We start from the raw sequence: 27,114 nt of genomic DNA, 5'->3' as shown, positions 1-27,114 counted from the left end.
CTCTGAAAACGTCCTGCTGCAGCAAACCCACCCACAACTTCTCAATGTTCCCCATCTGAAAATACGCCGAAGTAATGCCGTCATCAGGATTGCGACTCACAGTTCTGTTTCTCATCAACAACATAAAAGTGAAGATATATTAGCGCTTCCTGGGACACGGGGGGCCAAGTATTTAAACCACCTTATGCAAAGCAAACTGGAATTAAATCCTATTTTTAGCAGCGGCATGGCGTACAGGACAACATCAGCTCTGCGGAGGGATTCGTCGCGGCGACCATAAGGTCTCAATGACACTGCAAACACTGGTGGGCCGCCCCGAGCTGGAAGCAGCGTGGGGCTCTGAGCGAGGGGGTGGGGAGGTGGGGGGGGGGGGGGGGGGGTGAAGAGGCTTGTCTGCCAGAGGACGCTCACAAAGCCACCAGCAGCCAGAAGAGACAAAGATACCTGGACAGGTCACCTCTGGACGCATCGATCAGAGCAGCCCCTCCCACCCCGGGGGGGTTGAGCCCCCCGACGCCGGACGACATTTCCCCCGACCTGTTCGACAAGCCCGTTTAATTGTAAGTGGATCAATCGGGCTGCAGATAGCGAGACGATGAAACGGAGAGGTCCACTGAGTGTGCATATTGATCGACTTTCTAATGACCATACCTGCCACACACTCCTCTCCTCAAACACATCCAGCTCCAGTGTGTGTGTGTGTGTGTGTGTGTGTGTGAGAGAGCATCTTCCGTATTGATATTATGTACATATTAGCCAAACAGCTGACAAAAGACAGTGTAGCAATCAGCCGAAGCGTAAAAGTGAAGGTGGATGTGACGTGTGGACGTGAAGTGAACGCGAAGGTGAAAACTGGACAACAGAGACGCTGCGGACGGACGGAGGTCACACTCATTCGTGGCAAAAAAACAAAAACAAAAAAACAAAAACACGGATGCAGGAGTGGACGCACAAAGCAGGGAGCGAGGCGAAAGGGACGCGAGGCAGTTTGCGAGCTCTAATAACTTGAGTGGAAAAACTGAAATGAAAGCTGAAAAGAGACGCACAAAGGTCATGGTTTCACGTTTAATTTCCAGGATTCTTTGTATTTTTTTGAGATTTGAAAGATTTCGCCACGTCGAAATGGCAAATTTGTCGTCCCCCCCACAAACTCTCTGTTATTCACATGTTTTAGTAATCTGGCGTCGAAAAGGTGGAAATGCATCTCAAGTTAGGGATTCACGATACTATAGAAACTGATGTATTGTTTAAAGTTTCCTCCCTGGGAGATATACTGATGATTTTCTTTTTTTAATTCAAGTAAACAAGCCAAAAACCCTCCAAAAAGGTTTTCCCATCAAATGTCTCTTATCGTTTCCGCTGAAATCCTCGGATTGCACTGCTGTGCACAAACTAGAAAATTGATCACACTCTCATAATAACTCCCAGCAGTGATTCAATGACTCGTAAACCGAAATGAAGTGATGAAGAATTATTTAAAGAGGCAAATTTGTGTCAAATCATCCCGTCTGCCTCAACTGTGTGCCTGTCTTTAATTTAATGCGTTATATAATTAATGTTATCTGAGGTTAGAAAAGTTACTTTTTTCATTTAAAAGACATGTTGATCGTAAACAGCTGTTCACAAATACAAATTTCATGTAACAAAAACACAGTAGAGAAAACTGGACACTTTGAAGATTGTAATAACCGATTATGCAAGACAATAATGAATTTGTAATCAAAAATAATAAAATGCCACCATAATATCTACATAAACTGTTTATTGCATTTTACCCTCTTAGGACTGGATTTAGTTTTTAATTTAATGGTTGAAACACCTTTTTATGAGCTTCAGTTTCTACTTTCTATATGGGGCAGTTACTCTGTGTTCTATGAATTATAGGTATGAGGCGTATGCATCCTCTCAGCAGTGATAGTATAGAAATATAAGCACTGATGTATTGTCAACATTTAGTTTCATTCCTTTTAAAATTACATTTAATTCAGGACTGCGAGAGTTTGTGTGGTTTGTTGATGGAGGATGAATGTTTGCGTTTAGCTTATTTTTTTTAAGGTTATTTATTTGTGAATCTATTTTTAACTGATCTGTGAAATGACAGCAAAATGACTTTGGTGCTTTGACTTGAAATTCGCATGGATGAAGCTGAAAGTGCAACCACACCTGTTGTGCTCTCACAGCTCACACAAACGCAGACACGCAACACGCCGCCATGCGCAGGTCATGCAGTGTAGTGGGCGTGGGGGGGGGGGGGGGGGGGGGGGGGTCGGGTGTGGGTCGAAGGGGGGTGGGGGTCAAGACTCACTTCCTGGCACGGTTCTGGACGGCCTGTTGCTGCTGTTGTTGCTGCTGCTGCGCCTGGACCTGCTGGGAGGGGGCAGGCCTCTTACGACTGGGCTCCATCACCGGGGAGGGCAGGCCGGGCCGCACCGCCGGGCTCCCGCCGTACGGGGGGCCGGGGGGGCCCATGGGAGCCCCCTGGTGGGGCATCCTCGCTCCAGACGGCATACCAGGACGCTGTAAGTAGAGGGGGGGGCAGAAAGAGAACGGTCAATGTATGCAGAAAAAGAAAAATTCGATCTTTTTCGTGTTTTTCCCCTGAGTAATTATAACCACAAATCAGAATTTCTAAAAATACAACAAAGGAAGCATCAGATCAGTCGGTGGGTTTGAGGTTGGGCGGGCAGAAGTTCCTCTCTTGTCTGACAAAATCATGAATTAGAGCTGCAACAAAGAGTTCCACATCAGCTTCTGATCCAGCTTGACCCCCCCCCCCCCCCCCCCCAAACTACAAACTGCAAACTGGCACCGTTATACATTTCACCTTCCGCGAACCCAACAGCCGTCAAACAGCAGAAGCTGCACGCAATCTGGTGACGTCAGCTTACATCTCTGCTTTGAAATGTTTCTATCCCGGATCACACGCATGAAGAAATCCTGTTTCTATTGAGGAAATATGCAGCATTTAGGAAACTTTAAATCATTTTAAAACAATCTGCTCCAAGAGGGGAAATCTGCTTCTTCTTTTATTGTTTTGTTTTGGTTTTTTTTGTCTTGTTTAACGACTGGCACTAATTTAATTTGAATACCAGAAACAAGAGCAGCTGAACTGAGAACAATTGTAAATGTTTCCTGTTTTGCATTTTTTTTTTGGACTCTTTTCTTGTTTTCTTGAAATTAAAATCAGCTTTGGCAGCTGAAACATGAGACTAAATGAGACTCTTCACAGTGGGCAAAGACACTGTCTCGCACACGCAAGCAAACAACGTAGGGGGAAAAAAGAAAAAGAAAAAGGCGCCTCTTGAACAATGCAAACAGTGTCAGAGGCGGCGGCCTCACACTCCCGTCCTGACGCTTGGGAACAACTGGGGAAGTCTCACCTGTGCTTGTCACTCCCATGACAACAGCTGCCTGCCGCCTCATTTTATTGTCTGAAACGGAGCGGGAGGGAGAAACAAGAAAAAAAAACAAAAAAAAAAAACACTCCACCCGGAGTACAGACCCCCCACTGGTCGTAAAAACACTCCAGTAGAAAAACGGACAATAACCAGACCTTCTGATTAAAATTAAATAACTTTAACTCCTCAACACACAGCTCAGAATATAGGAAAGTCTTCAAACTCTTCATAATGACTTCTAATCATACCTCTGGTACATTTTCTTCAACAGCTTCATTTAACAGCAGGTCCTTTTTTTTTCTTTTTTTTTAACATATGCTGTAAGCAGCCAAACAATCAGGGACTGGCAGACTCCAAGGTCACCGAGTGGCGATTAACTCTCATATATGAGGAGAAAACACTTGAGAAATTAGGTTTCGTGATGAAACTGTATTGATTTTTGAACACGATTAAAGTGTGACAAACACAAAACTGAAGATTTTGACACCGCGCTGGAAAGAACTGGTAAATAACACAAATCAATGGCATCTAAAATAGTTCATATACACACCTGAGGCAAAGATTTAGTTTGTTTGTGTTAAAACAGCTCAGACCAATGATGTAGCGCCATGTTTATGATGGAACACGCGCGACAACAGCGTCACAGGGCAAACAAACAGACTGGAAATGAGCCAAGTTGAGGAAATGTTAGTTATTTATCATTTGATCTAGATATCAAAAACTATTTCTATTAAAAGGAACCAAGTTCTCACGTTGTACGTTTTCCACGCCATGACACATTTCAAGCTATAAAGTGGTAAAACTTGACTGCGCCTAAACATCTTGTTTTCTCGTCACTGGTTCCTCCTTCAGTGTCATTAACACTCTCACTCACTGGCGGAAACGGAGCCAACGTTTCAAGGCGCTCGCGCTGCCAGCGACTCGGGGTTCAGTGTCTTTTTCTCGAGGACGCTCTAGCACGTGCTCATTAGCCGGCGATCGAGACACTGACCCTGCGATTAGAGGACAAACCGCTCTGCACTCGAAATACTCCTTCTGATTTAATCTTTAATCAGCCTCAACTCAAAAACCTCCAAGCTTGTGAAGTAGTTTGTGTCCTGGTTGACTTGAAGCGTGGGGAGGGTTTATTGATTTATAAGTATATTTATTGTCTGTGCTTATTAAACTAACTAAAAAACACATTGGGATGTAAATGAGAAGCTCAGAAGCGGTGAGGCTGGACAGGCCACCAGTCCAGGACGGGAAAAGACACCAATTAACCCAAAAAGTATTTAATGTCCACATAGAAAGACCCCAAAGGATGGAACTGAACCCAGAATATTCTCATTGTGATGAGCAATACTCACATCTGGTGTCGCCTGGAGCTTTAATCAGATTTTTGTAATCACCTTGGAGCTGTGATCTCTGCTCGAAGGGTTCGTTTTCTTTTATTATTTGTCCTATTTTAATCATTCTTATCATGTCCGAGTCTGAGTTATTGTATTTCACATTGGGCAAATTAAACCAGCGCCGGACACAATAAAACTTGTAATAATGTCTCATGCTTATACAAACATTAAAATACAGAGATATTTAAATAAATCATCTTGTTGAATCGACTTTTGTCTTTTTGAAGAGGCTGCGGTGCTATTTTTTCTAGGATTAGATGGGGAAACTCGATATGTGAAATATTTCAGTGGATCTCACTTTGGAAAACGAGCTGCTGGGGAGCTAAAACCTCAAATCCTTTAGGAGAAGAGTGATCTGACTACTTCCTGTGAACAGGGTCACTTTTCGCCAGTTTGATCGATGCAACGCATCATATTTATTCCTGACTTGATCCAATTTTTGCTTTTTAAACAGTTTACATACAGATAAACGGCTTTGAAATTAAATGCATGAGATGAAAAACTCTGGTTCTTTTACAGATAGAGACATAATTTATAATAAATTGGGGGCAGAGTGTTTAAAATATGCACTTGTGTTTTTATGTTGAAATGGATGAAAATACAGCGTAAATACAGCCGTCTCACCTTCAGTGAAGCCGCTCGCAATCCCCGGACAAATTAATGTGTAAATGTGAAAATCCTTGTGACATAAAGTATGCTGCGACTCTAGTCCTCTCCGTCGATCTATTATTCAAAGCAGCGCATATATGGTGTCAGATATGTGCCTTTTAATGGCCATGTTTTATGTAAAGTGGAGACTTTTAAAAAAAATTTTTATTGCTGCAAATATGTAAATTCATTTAAGGAGCACTAAACAGAGTTCTGTTTGTGCCTGGTAAATTATTCACATAAATCATGTGATGCAAACACAGAAGTTTGTTTTTAAAAGTTTGTGGTTGAAAAAAAATTATCCCGGTGTTTCTAAAAGCAGAAATGGAAAGCGGAGCTTTCTTTTGTGAAACCAGTTTCTCCCAGTTTGAGTTTATCTGATAAGGTTTGTAGTCATGGTGAGCCCGGGTCACCCTGAACCACTTTCTAATTAGGCTGCTAAAGGTTTAAACTGCCTGAAGGCCTTATTTACTGACGTCTGTTGCTCTCTCTGCAGTCTGTGCCCTCTCCTCGCCGTCCTTCCTGCAGGATCTCTGTAAAACCTGTGATCTGTGTCTCTTGCCTTCCACAGGTTTGCAGAAAATAGATTAGCGCACTGTCTAATGTGTGTTTCTCTCTGTCCTCGATCTCAAATCAAGACATTTCACTCCTTGTATTTGCTTAATGTACGTTGTAATTTCTGCTTATAAAGACAAAAACTGAATGAACCGAAGCAGTTAATGGGTGAATGTCAGACGACGCGAACACCTGAAAGAGACACAGAAAGATCGCGCCTCCGTTTTTCTAACATATCCCACATTTACAAAGTGAATCAGTGCATGTGCGTACGGAGGTGATCTTTAGACCGTCCACAAACACGCTGGAAACAAACAAAGCGCGGGCCAATCGTCAGCAGGGAGGGCACAGTAGGGGGGGGGGGAAGCAGATATTGAAGTGCGGCGAAATGCAAATGCATGTGTTCACAAGCAGATTTAATAACCCGAAACAGATTATTGCCACGTATGACAGGCTGAGGCTGACATATTATGTGCTCTTTTGAAAACAGACCAGGCAGGAGATCCAGTGATAAGAGGCTGGAGCAGACGCGGCTGTCACTCCGATGGTGGTGGCGGTGGTGGGGGGGTTCCCTACCCCTGCCGAGGGGGGGAGGGGACGTAAAGGGTCACTGCAACTGAGAAGGGTCTCGGAGCGGGAGGGGATAAAACAACATATGGTCAAGGCCTCCTGCTCCTGTGTTGTCACCTCGTGGAGTCTTAAGAGGCTTCGTCTTTTACTGTCTGGACAACAACAGGCTTCAGACGGGACCCTGAGACACCTACCCCAACCCCTCCCCGTCTGGAGAATTCCAGCCTCCCGAATAACTGATATAGAAAACCAGAGCTGGATAATGTAAATCTACACACACACAAACACAAACACACACACACACAATGAGCGGCACTCTATAATCTGACCTGCTGAACTCACTCCAACACTCTGCCCGGAGCTCTGCCAGCCAGCCAGCAATCGAATCTGCCATGTGGATGGATATCTGAGAAGTGTGTTGGCATCTCTGGGAAGGCTGGAGGGATTTGAAGAGGCCAAACTTAACCCACACTGAACTAAACATATGAGTCTGTGGGCTGTTACATGAATGGCCCCTCAAAAGGCTTCGATCGCAGCCCTGAAAGCTCATAAAAAAAAAAAAAGAAAAGAAGGATGAGGTTCCTCTTCAGCGGGAAACATTTTATATCCAATTCACAGTCACAAAATCAATGCTCACGTTTTGTTATTCACTTTGGATGTGACACTGACGCAAAGAGTGCAGCAACAATAATAAATCAACATGCAAAATGGGGATTTTTTTTATTTTAAACTCAAAATATTGCTTAGTTTGAGCCTATAATCACGGAAATTAATTTGAATGTGTTTGTTGGGCTTTCAGTACAATGTTACATAAGTTTTATCTAATAAAGCTTTCTCACTCTGAGCATTACTTTGATTGTCACCTCTGGAGTGGAGGCCACGCTTTCAGTGTTGATGGTTTGTGATCAAAGACGAACTGATCAACACGACTTTCTATTAAAATAGATGAAATACGCATCTTGACCCTCGAGACGAACCCGGAGAATCTGGATCACGGAGCGAATGAACTTGGCAAATACTTGATTTATTTCGCATCTTAAATTCTGCAAGATTGGGACTATTCATCCATACTGAAGTTTAAATGTGATGAAACTGGAGGCATTCTAACCGAAGTGTACCTCAGTGGTTTCAGGTATTTTATTGGAGTATTCATTTTTTCTGTTGACGTTTTGCTTCCACTTCTTTGACCACAAATATCTGTGCATTTTTCCCCCTTTACTTTCTCCAAACTTATCAACATCTACAAGTTTATCAATTCAAGAGAGATCAAGCTAAAACAATAATGGTTAAATGCATTGAATCCTGATCTGTGTCTTTCCTGACATGTATTATAACGTAGTACTACAGTCAGATTAGCTGTAATTTGTGTGTACACATGCAGACATGATCAATAATTACACTTTTCAGAATCTATAATTGATGTTTTTTTAACTTTTACGTCAGTAAATAAGTCAAATCAAAACTTGTACTTCACAATAATACATTAAAACAAATACTGAGATGAATTTGGAGATTATAGATTTCATTTTTAAAGATTGGATTCTTGGCATTTGCTCACATTGTTTTACTTCCGTGTTTCAATCTGCATTTGGTGAATTAATTGTCTGAAAATGTATCAGATTCATCAGAGACTAATTAACTTTTCACCCAAATTACAAGTTATTCCCCAGTAGTTAGCATCGTCAATGTGTTTTCTATTCTTATCACTTATTTCACATCCAAATCTGGTTGATATATTCATATAAAAGCAGAAATGAAACTTGATACGATTTATTTAAATGCATTATTTGAGAGTTATGTCTAGAAACTGACAGAAAATGCTACAAAAATGCCAAGGCGACGTCCTCGAATGTTTTGTTTTGTCTGACAAGAACCTCCGCAGACTCAAAGAGAGGGAGTACAATTTTCACATCATATTTGACTTTCAGCAAAAAAATAGATTGATCAACAGTCTGCAAAAAAATTTTTTTAAGGAATTTTGGACTAAAATTTGATATTTGTGCACATTGTTTACTTTTCTTCGTCAAAACTTTTGTACATTTTTGCTTCAACGTCTTTGATTGTGGGAATCCATTGTGGAAAAAGTCATACAGATCAGTTTCTAAATAACAGTCCCCACAGTTGTGTTACAATATTTCATGGTTTATCGAATTAAATAGGATTCTGATCAACCTTAAACATCAAGCAAGGTGATTTGATGGACATAAATAGCTGCAAACGTTTCCACGTGCTTCTATTTCCAGATCTTCCTCTCCACCTAAACACGGCTGAGGTGTTTTTGAGAATACCGTAAAGTCTGAAAAGTTTCTTTCACAAGATTCGATGTTGGCGAACTCTTTGGCAGCAAGTCATTTCAATGAAAATGAATGGTGGCGAGGTTTTCCATAGAGGATAAAACTAATTCATGAAAAGAGTCCAGAAAAAAGTCAAGTTTTCTCTCTTCCGCAGGAGACAAAGTCGTGTCTCATATCACCGTTTGGCTTATCGGGGTTTCCCACGCAGAGCGCTGGAAGGCTTTTCCTCTCGCCACAACCCTCGCTGACCTCCACACCCGCCGGGGGAGGCGAGACATCATGAGAGAGGAGGGGGAAGAGACGTCAGCCCACCAATCACTGACATTTTACTACTATGCGCAAATACAAGAAAATAAATCTGTGGCGGGCATTTAATCTAATAATCCATCTCTCTATTTGATCACCAATGAACCATAAAGTCCATATTAAAATTTTTTGAATATATAGTAAAATCCAAAATAAAGTCTGCTGAAAGATTAAATCCATTTGCTGTAAGAATGCAAGTAATAGATTTGAGCTTCAAATTGTGAGCGCACTTGATAGCAACTAATGATTTACATGTGTGAATTGTACACAACATCACAGACTTCTTTACAATAACACATGAGTAAACATGCAAGGGTACATTAATATTAATAATACTTGTACTTGGAGTTTTATCAAGTATGTCATTCTACTCACACTTAAAAGCACTTACATTACTGTTAAAATGATAAAGTACGCGCACGATTTTAAATTAACATTCAGACCTTTTGCACGTTTGTCGCCAAAACGTTTACTCCTTTAACAGAGAGAATTCCTTCTTTACATTAGATGTATATTCATCTACTGTCTGATCCGTGTGTGTATACTGACTGCAGGTACTTTTAACCCTGAATACACACAAATGTACAGACAGTTTCCACCTGTGGTGATTAGTTATTTCCACTCCTGCCTGTCAGTCTTTACCTCCGCCTACAAATTTTTAGTGAATTTCGGGAGGCCAGAACACGACGACCTTCAGGAGCAGCTTCACTTGTGTCCGTCTCAGGCGTGTCAATGCATCCGTGTGTGCGTGCGTGTGTGTGTTTTCGCATCGAAAGGAAGGAAAACGTCACGGCTCGCCACAAGCGAACAATACTCGCTTTCATATCCCGAAGTATAAATATTTCTCCATTCCGCAGAACACACGGCGAGAAAAAACGTGCCGCAACTGTTACGAACCAGATTTTTTTTTTTTTTCCCCATCTTAAAAAAAACATGTGGGAGACAAAGAGGAAAAGAGAAGAGAAGGAGGGGGGGGACGACGACTAAGCGGGGGGAAATATTTGGCTTGGAGCAGCCCGAGCCTCATCAAGGTTAATTGGTCTGTTGAGAGGACGCGCTCATCTGGCTCATCAATCACCTGCTCCATTGTTTCCTAAAGTCGGTCTCGGTGCGCGGGGCTTCAGCGCCGGAGCCCCTGTAATGACCGCTCCTGTCAAAGAGACAATACCTCATCTTGTTACAGTGTATAAATCTCGCCGGTGTCACTCCGCCCGACGTCAGCACTGATTAAAATGGAGTTAGGTCTCAAACCTGAACTCCATCAAACAAAGTTGGGAGACTTTAAGACGTAAAAAAAAAAAAAGTCTCTGACAAACACACGCTGTCAGTCTCTGCGACCTTCCGGGCGTACTTGAGGAGGTGAGGAGGAGATGCCAAGTTTCAGGATCAGCGTAGAGGAGAGAGAGAGTTCAGCAGAGGGCAGGAACAACAGCGTCTATTTATGACGGCGGTGAGGCCGCCATTGATTGCTTTCTTAATTAATCCTTTGGAGATCGGCCCGAAAATGGAGTGAAATTGTTGGAAGTATTCAGACGGAGAAACGGCACGTACTCAACTGCGAGAAGCTTCTTTGTTGCAACTCATTGATTCCAAGATGTGACATTAATGTTGTAACAATAAACATTTAATCCGCCTCATGTTGATTAATGGCCTGAGCTCCGGCTTCGATCCCAGGCTGCACACGGGCCACGAGATGAGTTCAAGGTGCTTCAAGTTGACTTTACATCGAATAGTAAAACACAAAACCCTCCCGCGTGCAACTCAGATTTGATGCTTCTTGAGAAATGCTGTAAATTTCCACCTCTTCCGTCTTCAGCTATTGATTAACGAACGATTAATACTGATCACGTGATTATATTGAAATGAAGCACGAAATAATTCATAAACTGAACAAGAGGGAATAATATCCTCTCTCCGGATTGGAGGCGATTGTGAGACTTTGCTTTATCAAGATGTTGAAAGTTTCTTTTCCCCCCCCTGCATTTTCAAGCATCATTGTCTCTCCCAGATTGCAGGATTTTCCTTCACAGGACGGCGACTAAATAGCTTTTTGTCCAAAAGAGTCCATGTATCAAACGAGCGGTCTTGAACTCTTGTTTTTCCCCTTCGCTCCTCGTCGTCTCCGTCGATAGTGTGAGAAAACAGTGCTGAGGAAATATCACAGTCTAGACTAGGAGTCTGTAACCTTTCCCATCAAGAGACTGGGTTTGTTTTTTTTTTTTACTTTACGCCAAAATAAAATACTTCTGGAGCCACAAAATCTGTTTAATCATAATCACACAGCTTGTAAAGTTACTTATGTATTTTTGTAGTTATGACTGCAATTAACAATTTTGCTGTTTCAACTGATTCTGCTTGGTCATTTTGACCTGTTTTTACTCCATTTTTGACCGTTTCAAACATTTGATCGTTTTTAGCCAATCCTCCTAACATTGTGTTTTTTTTGTAATTTTAGCCTTTTTTAACCATTTTAGCCAGGACAGTCTTTTTGAAAAGAAGCCAGGTATGCAGAAAAACATGTTCTACGTAAACATGTTTCATTTTCAGAGCGGTTGAGAACCAATACAGGGGACCCGAGGAGCCACGCGTGGCTCTAGAGCTGCAGGCTGCAGACTTTTAGCAAACTTGGATACCGGAGATAAGAAGAATAAATATGTGGAATTGTACAAACAAAAATTTCAAACACTGTTATTTCGATGCATGAAATTTTTTAAAAAAGGGAACACGACTCCTGAAGGCTTCATTTTTTTAGGGTCGCAGGTCTGTTTATACAATTGAGTGCTAAAAGTTCCAACATGGGGGAGACTCTCACGGCGCCCTTGGAAGTCCGTTTTCCCCGCCGCCGACACAGAAGCACTGGTGAGGCTGGTGTGATTAAAGCGCAGGGTAACAGTTGCCTAACCTCTAACCACCAGCAACACTTGACTTGACATTTCACGCTCGCCTCACATGAATGGGCCGATTGTTCCGTGCGAATTTCCAGGACCTGGCCGCCTGCCTCTCCTCCATCCACCACACTACGTCCTTCTTTATTTATAATGGTCTTTGTGACCTCACAGGTTCAAATGCTTCCACAAACGACGCGCCGCCAGGAAAAGCTCCTCCGACTTGTGTTGTTTTGAGTGGACTCGTCATTTCCCTCCTCTGTCTGTCTGTGACTCCCAGAGAAGCATGCTCAGTCTGCTCCTCCGTCAGCCAAAGGGGGAGCTGGCTGCTTTTCTCCCTCCTCCTCCTCCTCCTCTTCCTCCTCCTCCTCCTGCTGCTGAGCTTCTATTTCTACAATTTTCCTTTAAAAAAAAAAAAATCTGTATCTATGCGAGTGTGTGTTAGAGCTCCTCTGCTCCCCATCCTTCTCAGCTCCATCCATCCATCCATCCATCCATCCATCCATCCAACCATCCATCCATCCATCCATCCAGGCTGCTCCACTTCTCAAGCCGTCTCCTAACAGGCTGGGATCCAGAGAGCGCGAGAGAGAGAGCGAGAGAGAGAGAGAGAGAGAGAGAGAGAGAGCAAGAGAGAGAGAGAGGGAGGGAGGGGGGCTGGAAATAACCTTCACATGGCCAAGCTTTTACCCAGCTATCTCTCACACACAGACTGCCACTGCTGCTGCTGCTGAGGCTGCGCCGACTCATGCACACACACACACACACACACACACAGACACACACACACAGACACACACACATACATACAGAGAGACGATGCATGCCAGAGCCCAGCTCGCTTCACGGGAAAGACGGACAGCGCCACTCACCACTCCATGGACCAGGAACTCAAACAGTTTGCTCTTGGTGGCTTTCCTGGCTCCCCCCGCCGTCTCCTCCGTAGCCATTTGCTCAGTCCCCTCCGTTCACCCCGCTATGTCTCCCCTTCTCCTTCTTTTGTCTTTCCCTCTCCCTTCTCCCAGCCTCCTGTTCCCCTCCCCTGCTCCACTTTCCTTCTCTTTGTGCTCTCCTTTTCAGCACTGCCTGTCCCTGACTCTCCTTCTCTCTCTCTCTCTCTCTCTCTCTTCCCTCCCTCTCCTCCCTCTGTTTTGAATGTGCAGCAGGGCCGTGACTGTCTCTCACTGTGTCTCGCTCACTTTTTAGTTGAGCTGCCTTTCAGGAGCCCTGCACGTCGCTTGGAGGTGGGGGTGGTGGTGTAGAGAGGGGAGGGATAGAGAAAGAGAGAGAGGGAGAGAGAGAGAGAGAGAGGAGAAGCCATGCGGGGGTCTGGCAGGGGGGTTTCAGCCAGCCCACCATGCCGCTCCCCTGCACAGCTGTTGCATTCCTTTGGTAGATAAGAGCATGCAGCGCGGTGAAGCTGCCATTTGGTCTGAACCGAGAGGGGGGCTGGGGAGCCATTCCTCTGCTGCAGCCCCTCACCCTACCCCCCCTCCCCTGTAGTGACCAACCCGGAGGCCGGAGCCGGCACACACACACACACACACACACACACACACACACAGCCCAGAGTCTGGGCTCATTCTCAAAAAAAGGACATTGGGCTCTTAAAGGGGCCACGCCGCATCTCATTACCGCATGTGCAAACTGCCATATATGAAGCGGGGTTAATGACGGGGGGGGGGGGGGGGGGGGGTGAATGACAATCCAGAGCCACTTCAGAGAATTGATCACACGCTCGTGTGTTCCCGGAAGCCTCTTCAAACGGACGGCGAAGAGGCCAAGTGAAGAGCGCCTTCGCTTCCTGCACTTCTGTCAAGGTGCATTCGTAGGTTACAACCGCTTCCTCCGGTTGCCTCATTAGCTTTTACCTTTCACCCAGTAGTCGTCTCTGGCAGGCTGCACTCCGGCCGTGGCTACACTGTCGTGGCAAACAAACAGGCCGGCCTGAGCAGCAAGGTGACTGTGTCACTTGACACATGCAATCAGGTCATGCTGTGATTTTTTTTTTTTCTTCACCCCCTGCACAAACAAGAAACACCCCCAACTCAAACAACAATGAAATAAAAAACCCAAAACGATACACTGTCACTTCACGGACAGAGGCAGCAAAGAAAAGAGTCATTGAGGAGTTGTTTCTGTGCTTTTCCACGTTGTGACATAACATGCAGTCTCACAGTCTAATTACACACACACACACACACACACACACACACACACACACACACACACACACACACACACACACACACACACACACACACACACACACACACACACACACACACACACACACACACACACACACACACACACACACACACACACACACACACACACACACACACACACACACACACACACGTGTGATCCCTGGCCCGTCGGCACACCGGTCATTACTCCGGCTAAAACCACGCCACGCTGAACATTATGACTCTTTTCAAGCCTGCTCCGTCGCCCCGGCTCCTCGCCCTCGCCCTCCCCGTCTCCTCCTCCCTCCTCCAGTCAGATCAGAGGAGTGAAATATTCATGAGGTTATTTGAATGACAAAGGAGGTGAAGTGGGGCAAGGCTCAAGAAGGGGGCTTGGCTTCGTGACACATGAAGGCAAATTGTCACAGTTATTGTTTCTACTTCCTCTTGTTCTGCGGGTGCAAAGAACAGTGGGAAAGTGCCGGAGCGGGTGTCAGAGTAGGAAAAAAAAACGAAACAAAAAAACACCCGGATATTATATGTCAATTAGCACTGAATCTGTCCTTTAATAAGGGAACGTTTTAGGTTGTCAAACCTGCTGGCTTCACTCTTGAACAACATTGACCGTAAAAGTGTGCAATAGTGGACAGCTGCTCACTGGGTGTGTGACCTCTAGTTCAGAGGTCATGACCTTCTGCAGGATGCACTGCGTCTCAAATTCAGACCCACGCTAGTCTCACGCGCGAGGGGGGGAAGTAGCAGCAGTCTAAAAATGCTCCTCCCCCCCGCCCCTCACAGTTCTTATGATGAAGATATTGATAAGAAAAGTGGGCCCTGCCACGCTTCTGACAGGTCGCCAAGCGTTAGTCTGCGTGCTGCTGACACCTGCTGTCTAAATGGGGGTACTGCTGCTTTCAAAATTGCGAAGTTTAAAACTGCCCAAACCTTCGCCGGTTCAATTCCACAACACGCCGTGGAACTGTTGTTAATCACTCAGAGGCACGGAGTCTCACTTCTCCACAAGGGGAAGAGCTCAGCTCTGAGGAGCTCGTGTTCCACTGTGTCAGTCTCCCGCCCCTCCAGCAGCGACACGTTGGGCGTTCAAATGATAACAAAGAGATCCAGCAGCCCGGGCGGCCATGCTAAAAGAGAGGCTTGAGCGCAGCAGTACCCCCTGCTGGAGCCCCATCGTCTCCCTCACCAAAAGCCAGTCAGGCTCACCAAATGGTAATGTCCTTAGTATAGCAGGCGGGAGGGGGCAGAGGGAGGCAGAGGGGGGGGCTAGCAGGGGGTAAGGGAGCTGCAGTAGTGTTATTAATGACCAAGAGGGGGAGCAAACCGGCATCCTGAGGTGGCGGAGAGCCCTCGATAGAATAAATCCCAATCAACCACAGAGCATAAACTCCGAAACACAGCACACAAAGTACGACAAAATATTGATTCACAACAGATTTTTTTCCTTCCCATTCCAATCAAATTGAATTTCTTCAGATTCTTTAAACATATATTTTTTTAAATCTACACTTCCTCATTTGGCCACACGAGGAAGACAAAGAACTCGCCACACAAACAGCACAAGCACTGTTCTCAACTCTGCAATAAATACCAGCTGCCCCATCAACTCCTGAACAAAAGACAATGTACAAGATCCCAGTAAATACTGGAAGCCTTTGCTCATTCATACAGGCCTTGATAAAAACCTTCAGAATGACAATCTCCCGTGTAAGAGCCAGCAGTAATAGTCATATTACAACAATCAAATAATTTTTTCCCCTCCACCACCCCATTCCTCTGTGTTCATGGAAGCAGAAAATCCTTCTTCACATGTCAGTATTCATAAAAAAAACAACACAATTCAACGTAAACATTTTTAGAGCTGTAACCCATTTTAAGAGATACAAGACAAAGAAAAATACTGGTGCAGAAGAACAATACCTGAAAGCGACTTGGCCAATTTATCCGTTATGAAAATAGCTGTAATTTTCTGTATTTGTTTATTACCTTATGAATGAACTGGCTATTCCTAATCTAATAAGTGTATGTAGTCTACGTCTGTAATCAGCTAAAGTTCATAGTTTTCCTTCATCTTTCGTCCATTTGGAATAAATTCAGCCCTAAAACATTATGTTTTAATGGCATAATTCAACTCCAACAATTTCATTTTGTCTGTTTCTTGATCTAAAGTAAAGATTAAACCAGGTGTCATTGAATGTGATCAATTCCTTCACAGTCCTCATGAAGACGGTCGAATGTGAAGAAAGCTCAGTGAGAAGATATTTATTTGATTCAAGCTGTAATGGTTTGTTGACATACGAGTTTGTATTCACACAAAATAGACCAGCAACTTCTTCAACAGCCTATTTAATACAATCTAAGATTAAGTGAAGCTTCTACTTTACAGCTCTGATATTGATTGTGCCAACTAATAAATTCAACATTTTGACTCAAAGGTTTTTGCTGAAGTCCGTATAAAGATACACCATTAAATGTCAATTGTAAAAACAACCGTCTTGCAAAAACAAAAAAACTGAGGACACATATTTAACAGTTTTTAGTTTAAAAAAATGTTCTCAAGGGGTTTTAGCCTCTCTGTACAATTGTCCTACAATACATCGTGTTATTTACCAAAAAAAGTACACTAAATATGATTAGCCCTGTTTAAAAATAGAAAGTTAAAACACTAGAAAACACAACTTTTATAATATTTTTCCTCTTTAATTACCATTTACTTTGGTGCACCATTCATTAAATCACCAATACGAGATTAACTGTTATTCTCACTCAGTTCCTCCAAAAATATCTGCGTGCGAGGATTTTCATAGCAGCCTGACGTCAGTGTTTACACGACGCCGAAAGAAAGGAAAGAAAGAGGAAATCCTCAGCGACGTGGTTTCGGCCTTGTATTCTACACTCGCCTCGCCGAACGAGAAAAAAAGGGGAATATTGTCAGAGGCAAAAAAAAAAAAAAAATGTCACGCTGGAGCCTCACGTTCGGCTCCCAGTGGCAGCGTTTACATACCAGAAATCATGAACCTGCCCCCGTCAACGTTATTGTCACGGACAGATGGGGCGCACAAGGGGGAATACAGACTGTACCGAGGGCACGGGGGGGGGGGGTCTGATTCCCTCCCACTGCTGGGCCTCTCTCTCCTCTCTTTCTTCAGTCGAAGAGCTGCAGACAAAACCCAGCTCAAGCTGCTTAAAGGCCAGAGCTCTCGGAAAAGCTACTCAATAGCCGTCGGCCGGCATCAAAGCGACTGTACAAAGCACGCAGGCCTGCACCTTCACCGAGTGCGGATTAGCCGGCAGAGAAGTACATTTCAGCAGTGATTTCTTGCAGCTAGGCATATGTAATGAAGAAGAACCTGCAGAGAAAGCGAGAGAGAGAGAGAGAAAAAAACGACGGTCGCTTGATAATAGAGCATCTGTTGATATTTGGTGTTCAAAGCGATTTTGGACAATGCGGTGCGAGGCGGCGAAGGCTCGCACAAAGCCGCACTCTTCCCGCAGATATTCCTGTTGTGGAGGTATGTTAAGTACCTCACCTAAGAAGCCGCAGATAAGGAGTTTAGAGTCGACCTTGGATTTCAGGGGGCCCGATTTGGGACAAAGCATCTCTATCCGGAGCGCCGTTTACGCTTGGGCTCCCGCCGCTCTGAAAGAAGCGGGCATTGTGGGAGCAGATGGAAAGACGACGCAGCTATAATGAGCCAACTTTCTCCCCGCGAGCGACACACACACACACACACACACACACACACACACAAGCTCGCCGGGAGGAGCCCGAAGCGTTACCTGCTCCGGGGCCGTTTCCTGTTTGCCGTAGCCATGGCAACGGGATAATCTGCACCCGCGTTTGGGGGCTCAGCAACCAACCGGGGTGCAAAAACTTCAAAAACTGGAGCAGCAGCTGGCGAACTGAGCGGAGGAGTGATTTCAGAGGCGAACTGTAAAGAGTGGGAAAGAAGGGGCGAGAGAACCAACTCACTGCTGGGTTAGTCATGGCCGAGGTCACCGGGATCAACGCCGACACAAACACAGTGAATCAAACTCCACCGGATGAAATATGAAAACTGGCAGGACACTGTGTGTAATTTCTCCAGCTCAAACTCTCTCGCTCTTTCTCTCTCTCTCTCTCTCTCTCTCTCTCTCTTCTTTCCTACGCCACATCCAAAAGCTGCTTCAGCCCCGATCTTTCAGCGCCGCTCTGCTCGCTCAGGATGGGAGAGAGAGGCGACAGATCGAGGGCAGAACGGAGAGCGAGATGAGGAACGAGCCGGGGAGGCACGCCGCCATGTCTGGTCGTCGGTCCGGAGATGAAGAGACAATTATTCTGGCCAAGAGCGTCCGGGAGAGCTGTGACAACTCTGCTCAGACCGGCTTTCCAAAACGGTCACTGATCCACATTAGCCTATTTGTATGAAAACGTCAAGTATTACACTTAGAAGGACATATCTGAAATGATCTGCAACGTTGGTTCAGCATTGTCCTATGAACGTTTGTTTTCATCAGACGACGATTCCGGGAAGAAAAAAAAAAAACCTCCCAGTAAAAGTGACCTTCTGGTTTTTGTTTTGAAAAGATTGACAGGTTTATATTTTTAGAAAAATCGATGCTGCGCTCTGTGACTCCACCGTACCAGTGGAACACGAGACGCACAAAGCTGGGCTCTCACATCATGCAATACGACCAGATAAATGCGGGATTAAACAGTTTGTGCAGCGTCTTTTGGGAGCAGTGTTGCATTGCAGGCTGGATGTTTATGCAACAATGTGCGGTGCCTTCAAAGTCCAGCAAAACAACTGAAAGCTTCAAGGTTCTACAATTCCAATGAAAGCAAGCCAATCCAGATGTAAACAGAGGAGACTCCATTATTGTTTACAAGCTTTCAATCACTTAACAAGCCAAATGATGCTTTCACATGTACCGCCCATGAGATAGACGAGATAAGATAGGTCTCCTGAACACGGAAATCATTTTGGTAAAAGTAACGGTGCAGAGGATGACGACCGTAATACAAAAAGAACAAGAAACAATGTAGTTTCTATGACAGGCCACTAGTCCGCAATGTGCAATCGCACGATCGTTAAATGAGGATAACACAAACCATAAAGTTTTAGATTTTTCCTTAAATCAACGACAATTCATATTTTGAGCTTTTGAATGGTTTAAGGTTTTATTTTTGGTTTATTTTTTAGCCAAGATCCATTTTTGGATTCAAACTTTTTTGGTCATTTGAATCATTTTAGCCATGTTCAGTATTTTAACTTTTTTTTTTTCTTCATCTGTTAAACTTTCACTCACAGTTGAGTTTTAGATATTTTAGCCATTTTAGCATTTTTTCCCCCGTCATAATCTCCTCTTCTTCTTTTTCGTGAGATTGAAGTCCCGTGGCCACTGTCCGATGGCTCTGGAGCTCCGACTAGTGGCGGGCAGGCACATGACAGTGAAGCGGCGCCTCACACCGGGATGATGAACGTACCAATTTGCATTCCTGTCAACGGCAAAGGGTTGAGCGTTCCGCCGCTTAGCGGACCAGTCACACGCAGAAACGGTGCGGTTTGAAAACGTTGCACAGCGGGAGCCGTTTTCGGGAAAATCAAAACCGCCACTGTCGTGTGAAATAACACAAGAAGGTTTCTATTTCAGCTGAAGGCGTGTTGTAATCAGGAACCGAGCTGCATCACAGCTGCTTCAAATCCTAGAGAGTGAACTCACACCGTCGCGTCATCTTTGATGCAACGACAGAAGCCGTTTCTAATAAGTTCATCAAAATTAGCCGGTCCATTACGCAAACCCCTTTTAAAGAAGGAGATGCTCAGGTGAGGCTGCACGACAATTTCTATTAGATGGAGAATTAGGAAACGCCCACTAGTGCAGATGTGAGTCATCAGACATTCAATACTGTTTTCCACAAAAAGAAAAGCATTCAATTTGACGACGGAATACATGGAAAACCTTTTTTTTTTTTTCAGGCCATAATGTGGGACAGATCAAAAGATAAATGGACATTTACTGTATAACTGAAGGAATTTCATCTTATTGGGTCTTCTTGCATTCACAAACGGTTTGCGGGAAAAAAAACATTTGCATATTAAATGATCCGTGGAAAGCCACAACGACACACTTGTTCATACAGACGTGCTGTGGGTAAAGGCAACACTGCAGCTCTAGCTCACACTTTAAGAAAATCGTTTTGCCGCCTCCCCCACTATAAATAATTAAGAACTTTTCCAGCCAAAATGGCACATTGACATTTATTCGCATTTATAAGTGTGAACAGCAGCTCTGCTATCCACACACACACACACTCACACACTGCAGCTCATAAATGTTCGACTGCACCAAACTACACACACAGACACACAGAACGCGGTGCAATATCGAGCGCTAGAGTCTAATTGGGTCAAACCATCCACTCGGTGAACTGTAGCACCACCAGGACCCAGACGCTTTGTCTCAGAGCCCAGAGCACAATCTCATTACCTGCATTATAAATGGGAGCAATAAACGCCTGAAAAAGCAATATACAAGAGTCAAAAACAGATGCGCACACGTATACATCAACTGAGGGCTTCAGGTAATATAAGGGATTAAAAAAAAAAAAGAAAATGTTGATAATCTGTTGCTGGGCAGAGAGGGCCGCATGTGAAATTAGGTTACAAAGCCCTCTACTTAAATCTATAATCTCACAGAGCAGAGTGAAAATGGAGTTTATAGGGAAATTAATCTTTACTTGTGGCATTTAAAAGAGCCGTGTGTCGCATAATAGCAGTATGCAAAACTTGCCTGAAAGCTTTGACTAATTACTTTTTTTTTTTTTTTTTTTACAAGTGAATGTCCTGCTTTTGCATTTAAAATGTAAAATGTGAGATGTAGAAGGAGTTAATTGTAAAAACTGAGATATCCAGCAAAGCAAATCATACAAAATAAAGACAAGTAGCAGCTGATGTGATTTTTTTTTTTTTTCTCACCCCATTAATTTCTTTGAAACAAGCACCGAAATCACAAGTTAATGATGAAAATCACACTCTGTTCCAGCTCTGCTGGCCAATAAAATCACAAATTTTTCAGAGTTTAACAGGAAGCTCATTTGTTTCCAGGGTAACACACAGAAATCGAGCCAACACATTCCTCGTCAACCCAAAAGAAAAAAGAAAAAAGGAAGTCCTCCATTGTCCATTTATCCCTGCAAATAACGCAAAACACAAAGCCAGCGAGCATTTAATTGGGTGACATACTATTTAGGATACAGAGCCAGTGTGTGTGTGTCTCTGTGTGTGTGTACATGTGTGTCCAGTCTGATTAATCACTTTCACTGCAGCAGGTGAGGGAAACAGTGCGAAAAATAAGTTTGACAAACTCATGAGAAGCTCTGATGGACCTTGATGCGTGTCCCAATGAGAATTTCAAACATGAGTGAACACAATGTGTGTGTGTGTGTGTGTGTGTGTGTGTGTGTTTTGCTGTAAAAAGGAGCTGGTCCTCTGATCCCCGATCAGACCTCAGAAGCTGTGATGGCACCTCGCATACTAATGCCTCTGTTCTTTCTACTGAAGAAAGGAATATCTGTGCCAGAAGCTGGGTCAGGGAAGACTGCAGTTTAAGCTCGGCTATTCTGGTTCCGGAGACCTATTTTTTTTTTTTTACAGAAAATGTCAGCTTGAAAAAGCTTCTTGTGACTCACACTCAGTTTCACTGTGCAAAGAGGAAAACGTAGAAGCTACCGAGGAATGTGGTGTGTATCTTACATGGAAAAACTCCATGGAAATACGAAGGAAATCACTTCTGGAGACACTGAATCCATGGAAAGAACTAACACGTGCACGCAGCCATTTTTCTATAAAAACCACAGTTACGCAATGCTCTGCGGCGACTATTTGCACCCAGGTGCCTGAATATGATTTGTAAACAGCATCAAAATGAAGAACATCTGATAGCGCTGTGGAATCAGCAAGGAGCTGAGTCACCAAGTCCTCCATAAGTCAACATCAGACATAAAAGTCAGAGCAGGAAGGAAATGGAGAGTGTGGGGTGAGGGGGGTGGGGGGGTGGGTGTATTGGACGGGCACATTTACAGTTAATATACAAGCACAGCGGTAAAGAAAAGCCAGGATCCTGAGTGCTTCTCGTTTCACCGACATGCAGCTCAGAGACACAGCGAGACGACGGCAGCGTAATTAAATATTCGAATAACGTCTTAAGATGTACGGAAAATAATTAATCAAAAAGCAGCAAAGACGCACGCGTGTGAGATTTAATTAGTACAAGGTTTAATGAAAACGGAGAATTATTTAATAGATAATCATCCGGCTCAGCTTTTCCCGTCTGATCAAGTTGTTTCTATTTAGTTTTGTTTATGTCTTTTAATACGGATCTTTACCTGAAGTGACTTATCATAAGCAGCTGGTCTACTTGTTTACTACAGTTTCTATCCAGTGTACAAATATTTGTCTTTTAAAAGGTGCTGTCGTCTTCAGGGAAATGGGAAAATTCCCACTTCCCAGGTGGAAACATGGAGCTATGAGCTTCCACAAGGAAGCTCCTGCAGCCGGACTGACGTTACTCAACCTGACAGCGGTTTTACAGACAAGTTATGAAATGCACTCAGTCTGTACATAAATAAGTCATTTCCACCTTATTTTTGCTCTCACTCCGAGAAATAAATGACTGCTCTTCCTCTCAACACTTCAGTGAACCAGACTCGTCTTGAATTTCCTCTTGGCTGATGTGCGTGACGACAAGACGACTTTTCTGGACCCCTCTGGAATGAAGCAGGAGCGCTGCCGTTTGTTTTTATCGTCTAAATGAAAGCTGCAGACTGGGAAATGGGTCTCCCTCAACTCGTAACGTTCCCAGTTGGAAGCTGCACGAATGCACAAGTAATCAATTCATCTCAAAATCGGACTAACATTTTAAACTCACTGTAATTTTGCGAGTCAAATGTTACCGTTATCGTAACATAGCTTAATCATGGAACTTGTGTCAAGACAAGCTACTTAATTCAGGTGTAGTTGAAAATCGAAAACTCGAAAAAAAGCTACTGGCTCAACAGATTGACAACAGATCTTACTGACGACGCCACATTTAGTTGCCAAATACTCAAACCTAAAAACTGATAATGGGGCTGAACGACATCACAAATTAAATGGTTGTTGTGATATCGACATGCACAATGTGCAGTACATGCTGCCAAAAGACTGATTGAGCTGTGATATATTAGCTTTCTGTCCATTCAGAACATATTTGGCCAATCAGATGAAGCAGTGTTGTTAATAGCAGTGCACATGCACACCATGGACCCAGTGGAGCCACATGTGGCTCTTCAGCCCCTCGGTAGTGGTTCCCTGGCCCTTCCAGTGACTCTTATTTATCAGTTGAAATGTGCGTCACATCCCGCTGCTTAGAAATGTTGAAAACTTGATCAACTGACTAATTACATCACCGCTAAGTGACCACACTGGTTTACCTCCGTGTTCGATATGCGGACAGAAACAACAGTTCTGCTTGAAGCCCGACAAAACAACAACTAAAGTCACGACAACCAGCAAAAAGGAAAGACTAAAATAGCACCGAAACGGCTCCCTCGGCCTGGAAGGTTTTCGGACGTGCGTTTCTATACAATGATCGTGTTTCCACCTGCGGCAGCTCGCCTTTCACTCCACGGACAATATGTCAATTATTCACGCACAGGAGATCGAACCGCACAGGAAGCTGCCACACAAAACGCCTCATGAACCGGGGTCGTTTTCCGAAAAAATAACACCTCGGATCGTATTCCACTTCATTACTGCAAAGTTATTTCAAACCCGGTGGCGACAGAGGGGAAGTTAGAAACACAAATATGGAGGAAAAAATGACCAAAAACAACTGAAATGCTGTGATGTGATGGAAAGTAAACCCCAAGTAGAGCCCAGTCAGCGCTGGTGTGAAGAGAGAGAGCACCGTTAACCATCAGAGCAAATGGGTTTGCTATTATCAACATGATACACAATATAAAGTTGATATCTATTGCAGATCATTTCGTTACGTGGCAAGATTATCGCACGTTCAGGGAAAACGGTGCAGCTTTACGCTAAAGTGCAACACATCCCGATAAAGTCACATCTGGAAATGTTTATTTCTGGTCTGGTCTATTGCCAAATAATTTGAACCATCGATTTGGTAAAGTTAGATCACAAGATGAAGCAACAACCGTTTGCTTTTAACATAGTTTGAATTAAACATTTGATCATTTCAGTCGTTGCTTTAGATTTGCAGTGCTTATGCCAAGCTAGGCTAACAGGTCAGTGGATGGATGGATGGATGGATGGATGGATGGATGGACACCAGAAAGCTTTAGGGGCCTACAGAAAATATCTGGAGTTCAGAGGAACGAATCAACTTCAACTTTGGATTTTGAGGGTAAAAGTGTTAATCATCCCATGACGTCAAACCGTTTTAAATTAAAATGTGTTATGATTCCCATGGAGACAAATTAAAACGATAAAAAGGCTTCAGTGACGGACCTTATATGTGTACTAGTATGACAGCTGCAGACTAGATATAAAGACTAATACTCTATAGCACAAGAGGAGCTTTTTATTACCTTTAGATCAGAACAGCCGCTACAATATGTTATATTAAGGAAGAACATCAGGAATCCAGAATTCAATCAAAAGTTACTACTTGGCATGAGATGAAGTACGTGTGGCACGACAAGGTTCCGATAGGAACTGGCAGAAGCAGAAAAGTTGGGAAGACGTGGCCTGTTCTTTGAAATGCACTAATAATTGAAATGAAATGTGGACGCGTACTGAATACGACCTGTCCAGCTCTGTATGTAACTTAAGCATCCGTCTTTACTCTGTCGTGTGGAGTCGCGGATTACTTTTAGTTTAATTTCACACGGCCGGAGCCTTTTCCAAAAAGAAAAAAAAAACTATTCCTTCAACGAAAAGGATAATGGCTCCTTTATAAGGCCAGGCTGCAGTCACACAGAAGATTCAGCTCCAGTGAATATGTTGCTGACTCCTGCATTACTACAAAAATTAGATTTTCCTTGGGATCAGCAGAAGCAGAAGCAGATCCCCCCCACCCCCTGCTGCTACCACCCCACCTCCCTCCAGATTAACACAGTGAAACTGAAACTTTTCCTGCAACATCTAATGTTTTGCACACTTGTAGGGGGGGGGGGGGTTGAACGTGTGCATGAAGCAGTGACTGTGAATCAAAGCGGGGGAGGAATCAAAAAAAGGGAAGGGAGGGAAGAGGGGTAATGAATTAAAGGCATGCGTAAAAAAAAAAAAAGGATGGATGGTGCGCACTGTCTGCGGGGGCTTCAGTTCAGTCTCTCTCGCTCTCGCTCTCTATCTATCTCTCTCTCCCTCTCTCTCCACTCCTCAAGTGTCTGTTTCCCACACCAGTCAAGGTTAACAAGCCGCTCTGGCTGGTGTCTGCGTCGGCTGCAAAAACCGGGGAGGGGTGGAGGAGAGACGGAGAGAGAGAGAGAGAGAGAGAGGGGTGGTGGGGGTGGAGGTGGAGGTGGCGGCGAGGTGCTGCAACTACACACTGACTGTGATGATGCAGACAGACGACTGAAGCCTGAAATACCCCCCCCCCCCATCCTCCTCCTCCTCCCAAAAATAAATAAATAAATAAATAAAAACCACATCAACCAATAACACTGATCAAGCCTGAGAGGAGGGAAAAAAAATACAAAATTAACCACGAGGTGGAAATTCACCCAGCAGATTAGAATAGGGGGGAAAAAATAAATAAATTAAAAAAAAACTAGGCGCACAATAAATGAGAGCGAGACGAGGAGAGAACTCCGGTGATCCTGCTGCTCAGAACAGAAAACACAAGACAGGAGAGTTGCAATGGTGGATGCGGACACAGAAGCAAAAAAAAAAAAAAAAAAAAAAAAAATCAAACAAACGCGGCAATGTAACACAAGGTAGCAAGAAGCGTCCATACCTTTCTCTCCATCACTATGCGCTCTCTCTCTCTCTCTCTCTCTTTTTTTTTTCTACAAGATCTACTCAACAACAGCAACTGTCGGATGTGTCTGTGTGCAGCTGTCCGGTCCGGCGCGGCGTGCACAAAAAAAAAAAAAAGCTTTAACTTCCTTCAACGGCGTTCAACACACACACACAAGCGGCGGTCTTGTCCTCCCTCACTTCCCCATTACTGGACAGCCGAGGAGACTTATTAGCGCTGGCCTGTGGGACGCCGAGCCGGGGATGGAGCCAGAGCCCGGATTGGTGAAGCCTTGTTCGGGAAGGAGGAAGCAGGAGCGCAGGCGCGGTCTCTGCTGGAGAAGTGGGGGGAAAAAATAAAAAAAATCACCCAGTGGCAGGGAATGTCTGCAAATGATCACCAAGCGAGCGTTCTTGTTTGAATTCGGTTTCTTCTTCGGATTTATTATTATTATTATTATTATTATTTTGAACAATAATATGTATTCAACTGAACACACAGACGTGGCGACTGCGCTTCATCCTGCCGCACGGATGAGGTCGTTTTTTTTATTGTGATGTGTGAGTGAAGTGGAAGAACAAAAGAGACGCAGGTTAAAAAAAAACAAAAAACCTTTTCACAGCAACAAAGGAGCTCCGACTGATCCCTTAAGCACGAAAACAGACCTGGACCACTTTGTGAATAAAGATCACACCATGGTTTGTTTAGACAAACAAAACAAAAACAAAAACAAATTTCAATAATATTGATTCTTGACGTCCATACTGCATTCTGCAGAACAATATTAGGGCATTCATGAGAAGAAAAACATGTGTTTGATAAAAAATTTTTTTAATTATCATACAGCTCCATATACAAGTCAAAATCATCGAGAATTAAGTGGAAATTAAATTTTCTTTATCTTCTATTTCGACTTT

At 43.9% G+C, this 27,114-nt stretch overlaps 1 protein-coding gene across 5 annotated transcripts in view; it reads right to left on the bottom strand.

The window, feature by feature from the left end:
• The window catches only part of smarcd3b (SWI/SNF related BAF chromatin remodeling complex subunit D3b), a 45,284-nt gene extending 18,982 nt beyond the window's left edge, over positions 1-26,302 (bottom strand). For 4 of the 5 annotated variants that reach the window (XM_080514626.1, XM_080514627.1, XM_080514629.1 and 1 more), the window contains exons 1-2: positions 12,917-13,081; positions 2,306-2,517 (exon numbers count right to left, since the gene is read on the bottom strand). In XM_080514626.1, coding sequence (XP_080370752.1) covers positions 2,306-2,517; positions 12,917-12,994 — 290 coding nt within the window. In that variant the 5' untranslated portion in view covers positions 12,995-13,081. Of the gene's footprint in view, positions 1-2,305; positions 2,518-12,916; positions 13,082-26,194 lie in introns of those variants that run through there. The other variant, XM_080514628.1, reaches the window with a different exon arrangement.
• Between the last annotated feature and the right edge of the window lie 812 nt (positions 26,303-27,114).

This window comes from Blennius ocellaris (assembly GCF_963422515.1).
Source record: "Blennius ocellaris genome assembly, chromosome: 19".
Lineage (NCBI taxonomy): Eukaryota > Metazoa > Chordata > Actinopteri > Blenniiformes > Blenniidae > Blennius > Blennius ocellaris.
This window is presented reverse-complemented; position numbering and strand designations above follow the sequence as displayed.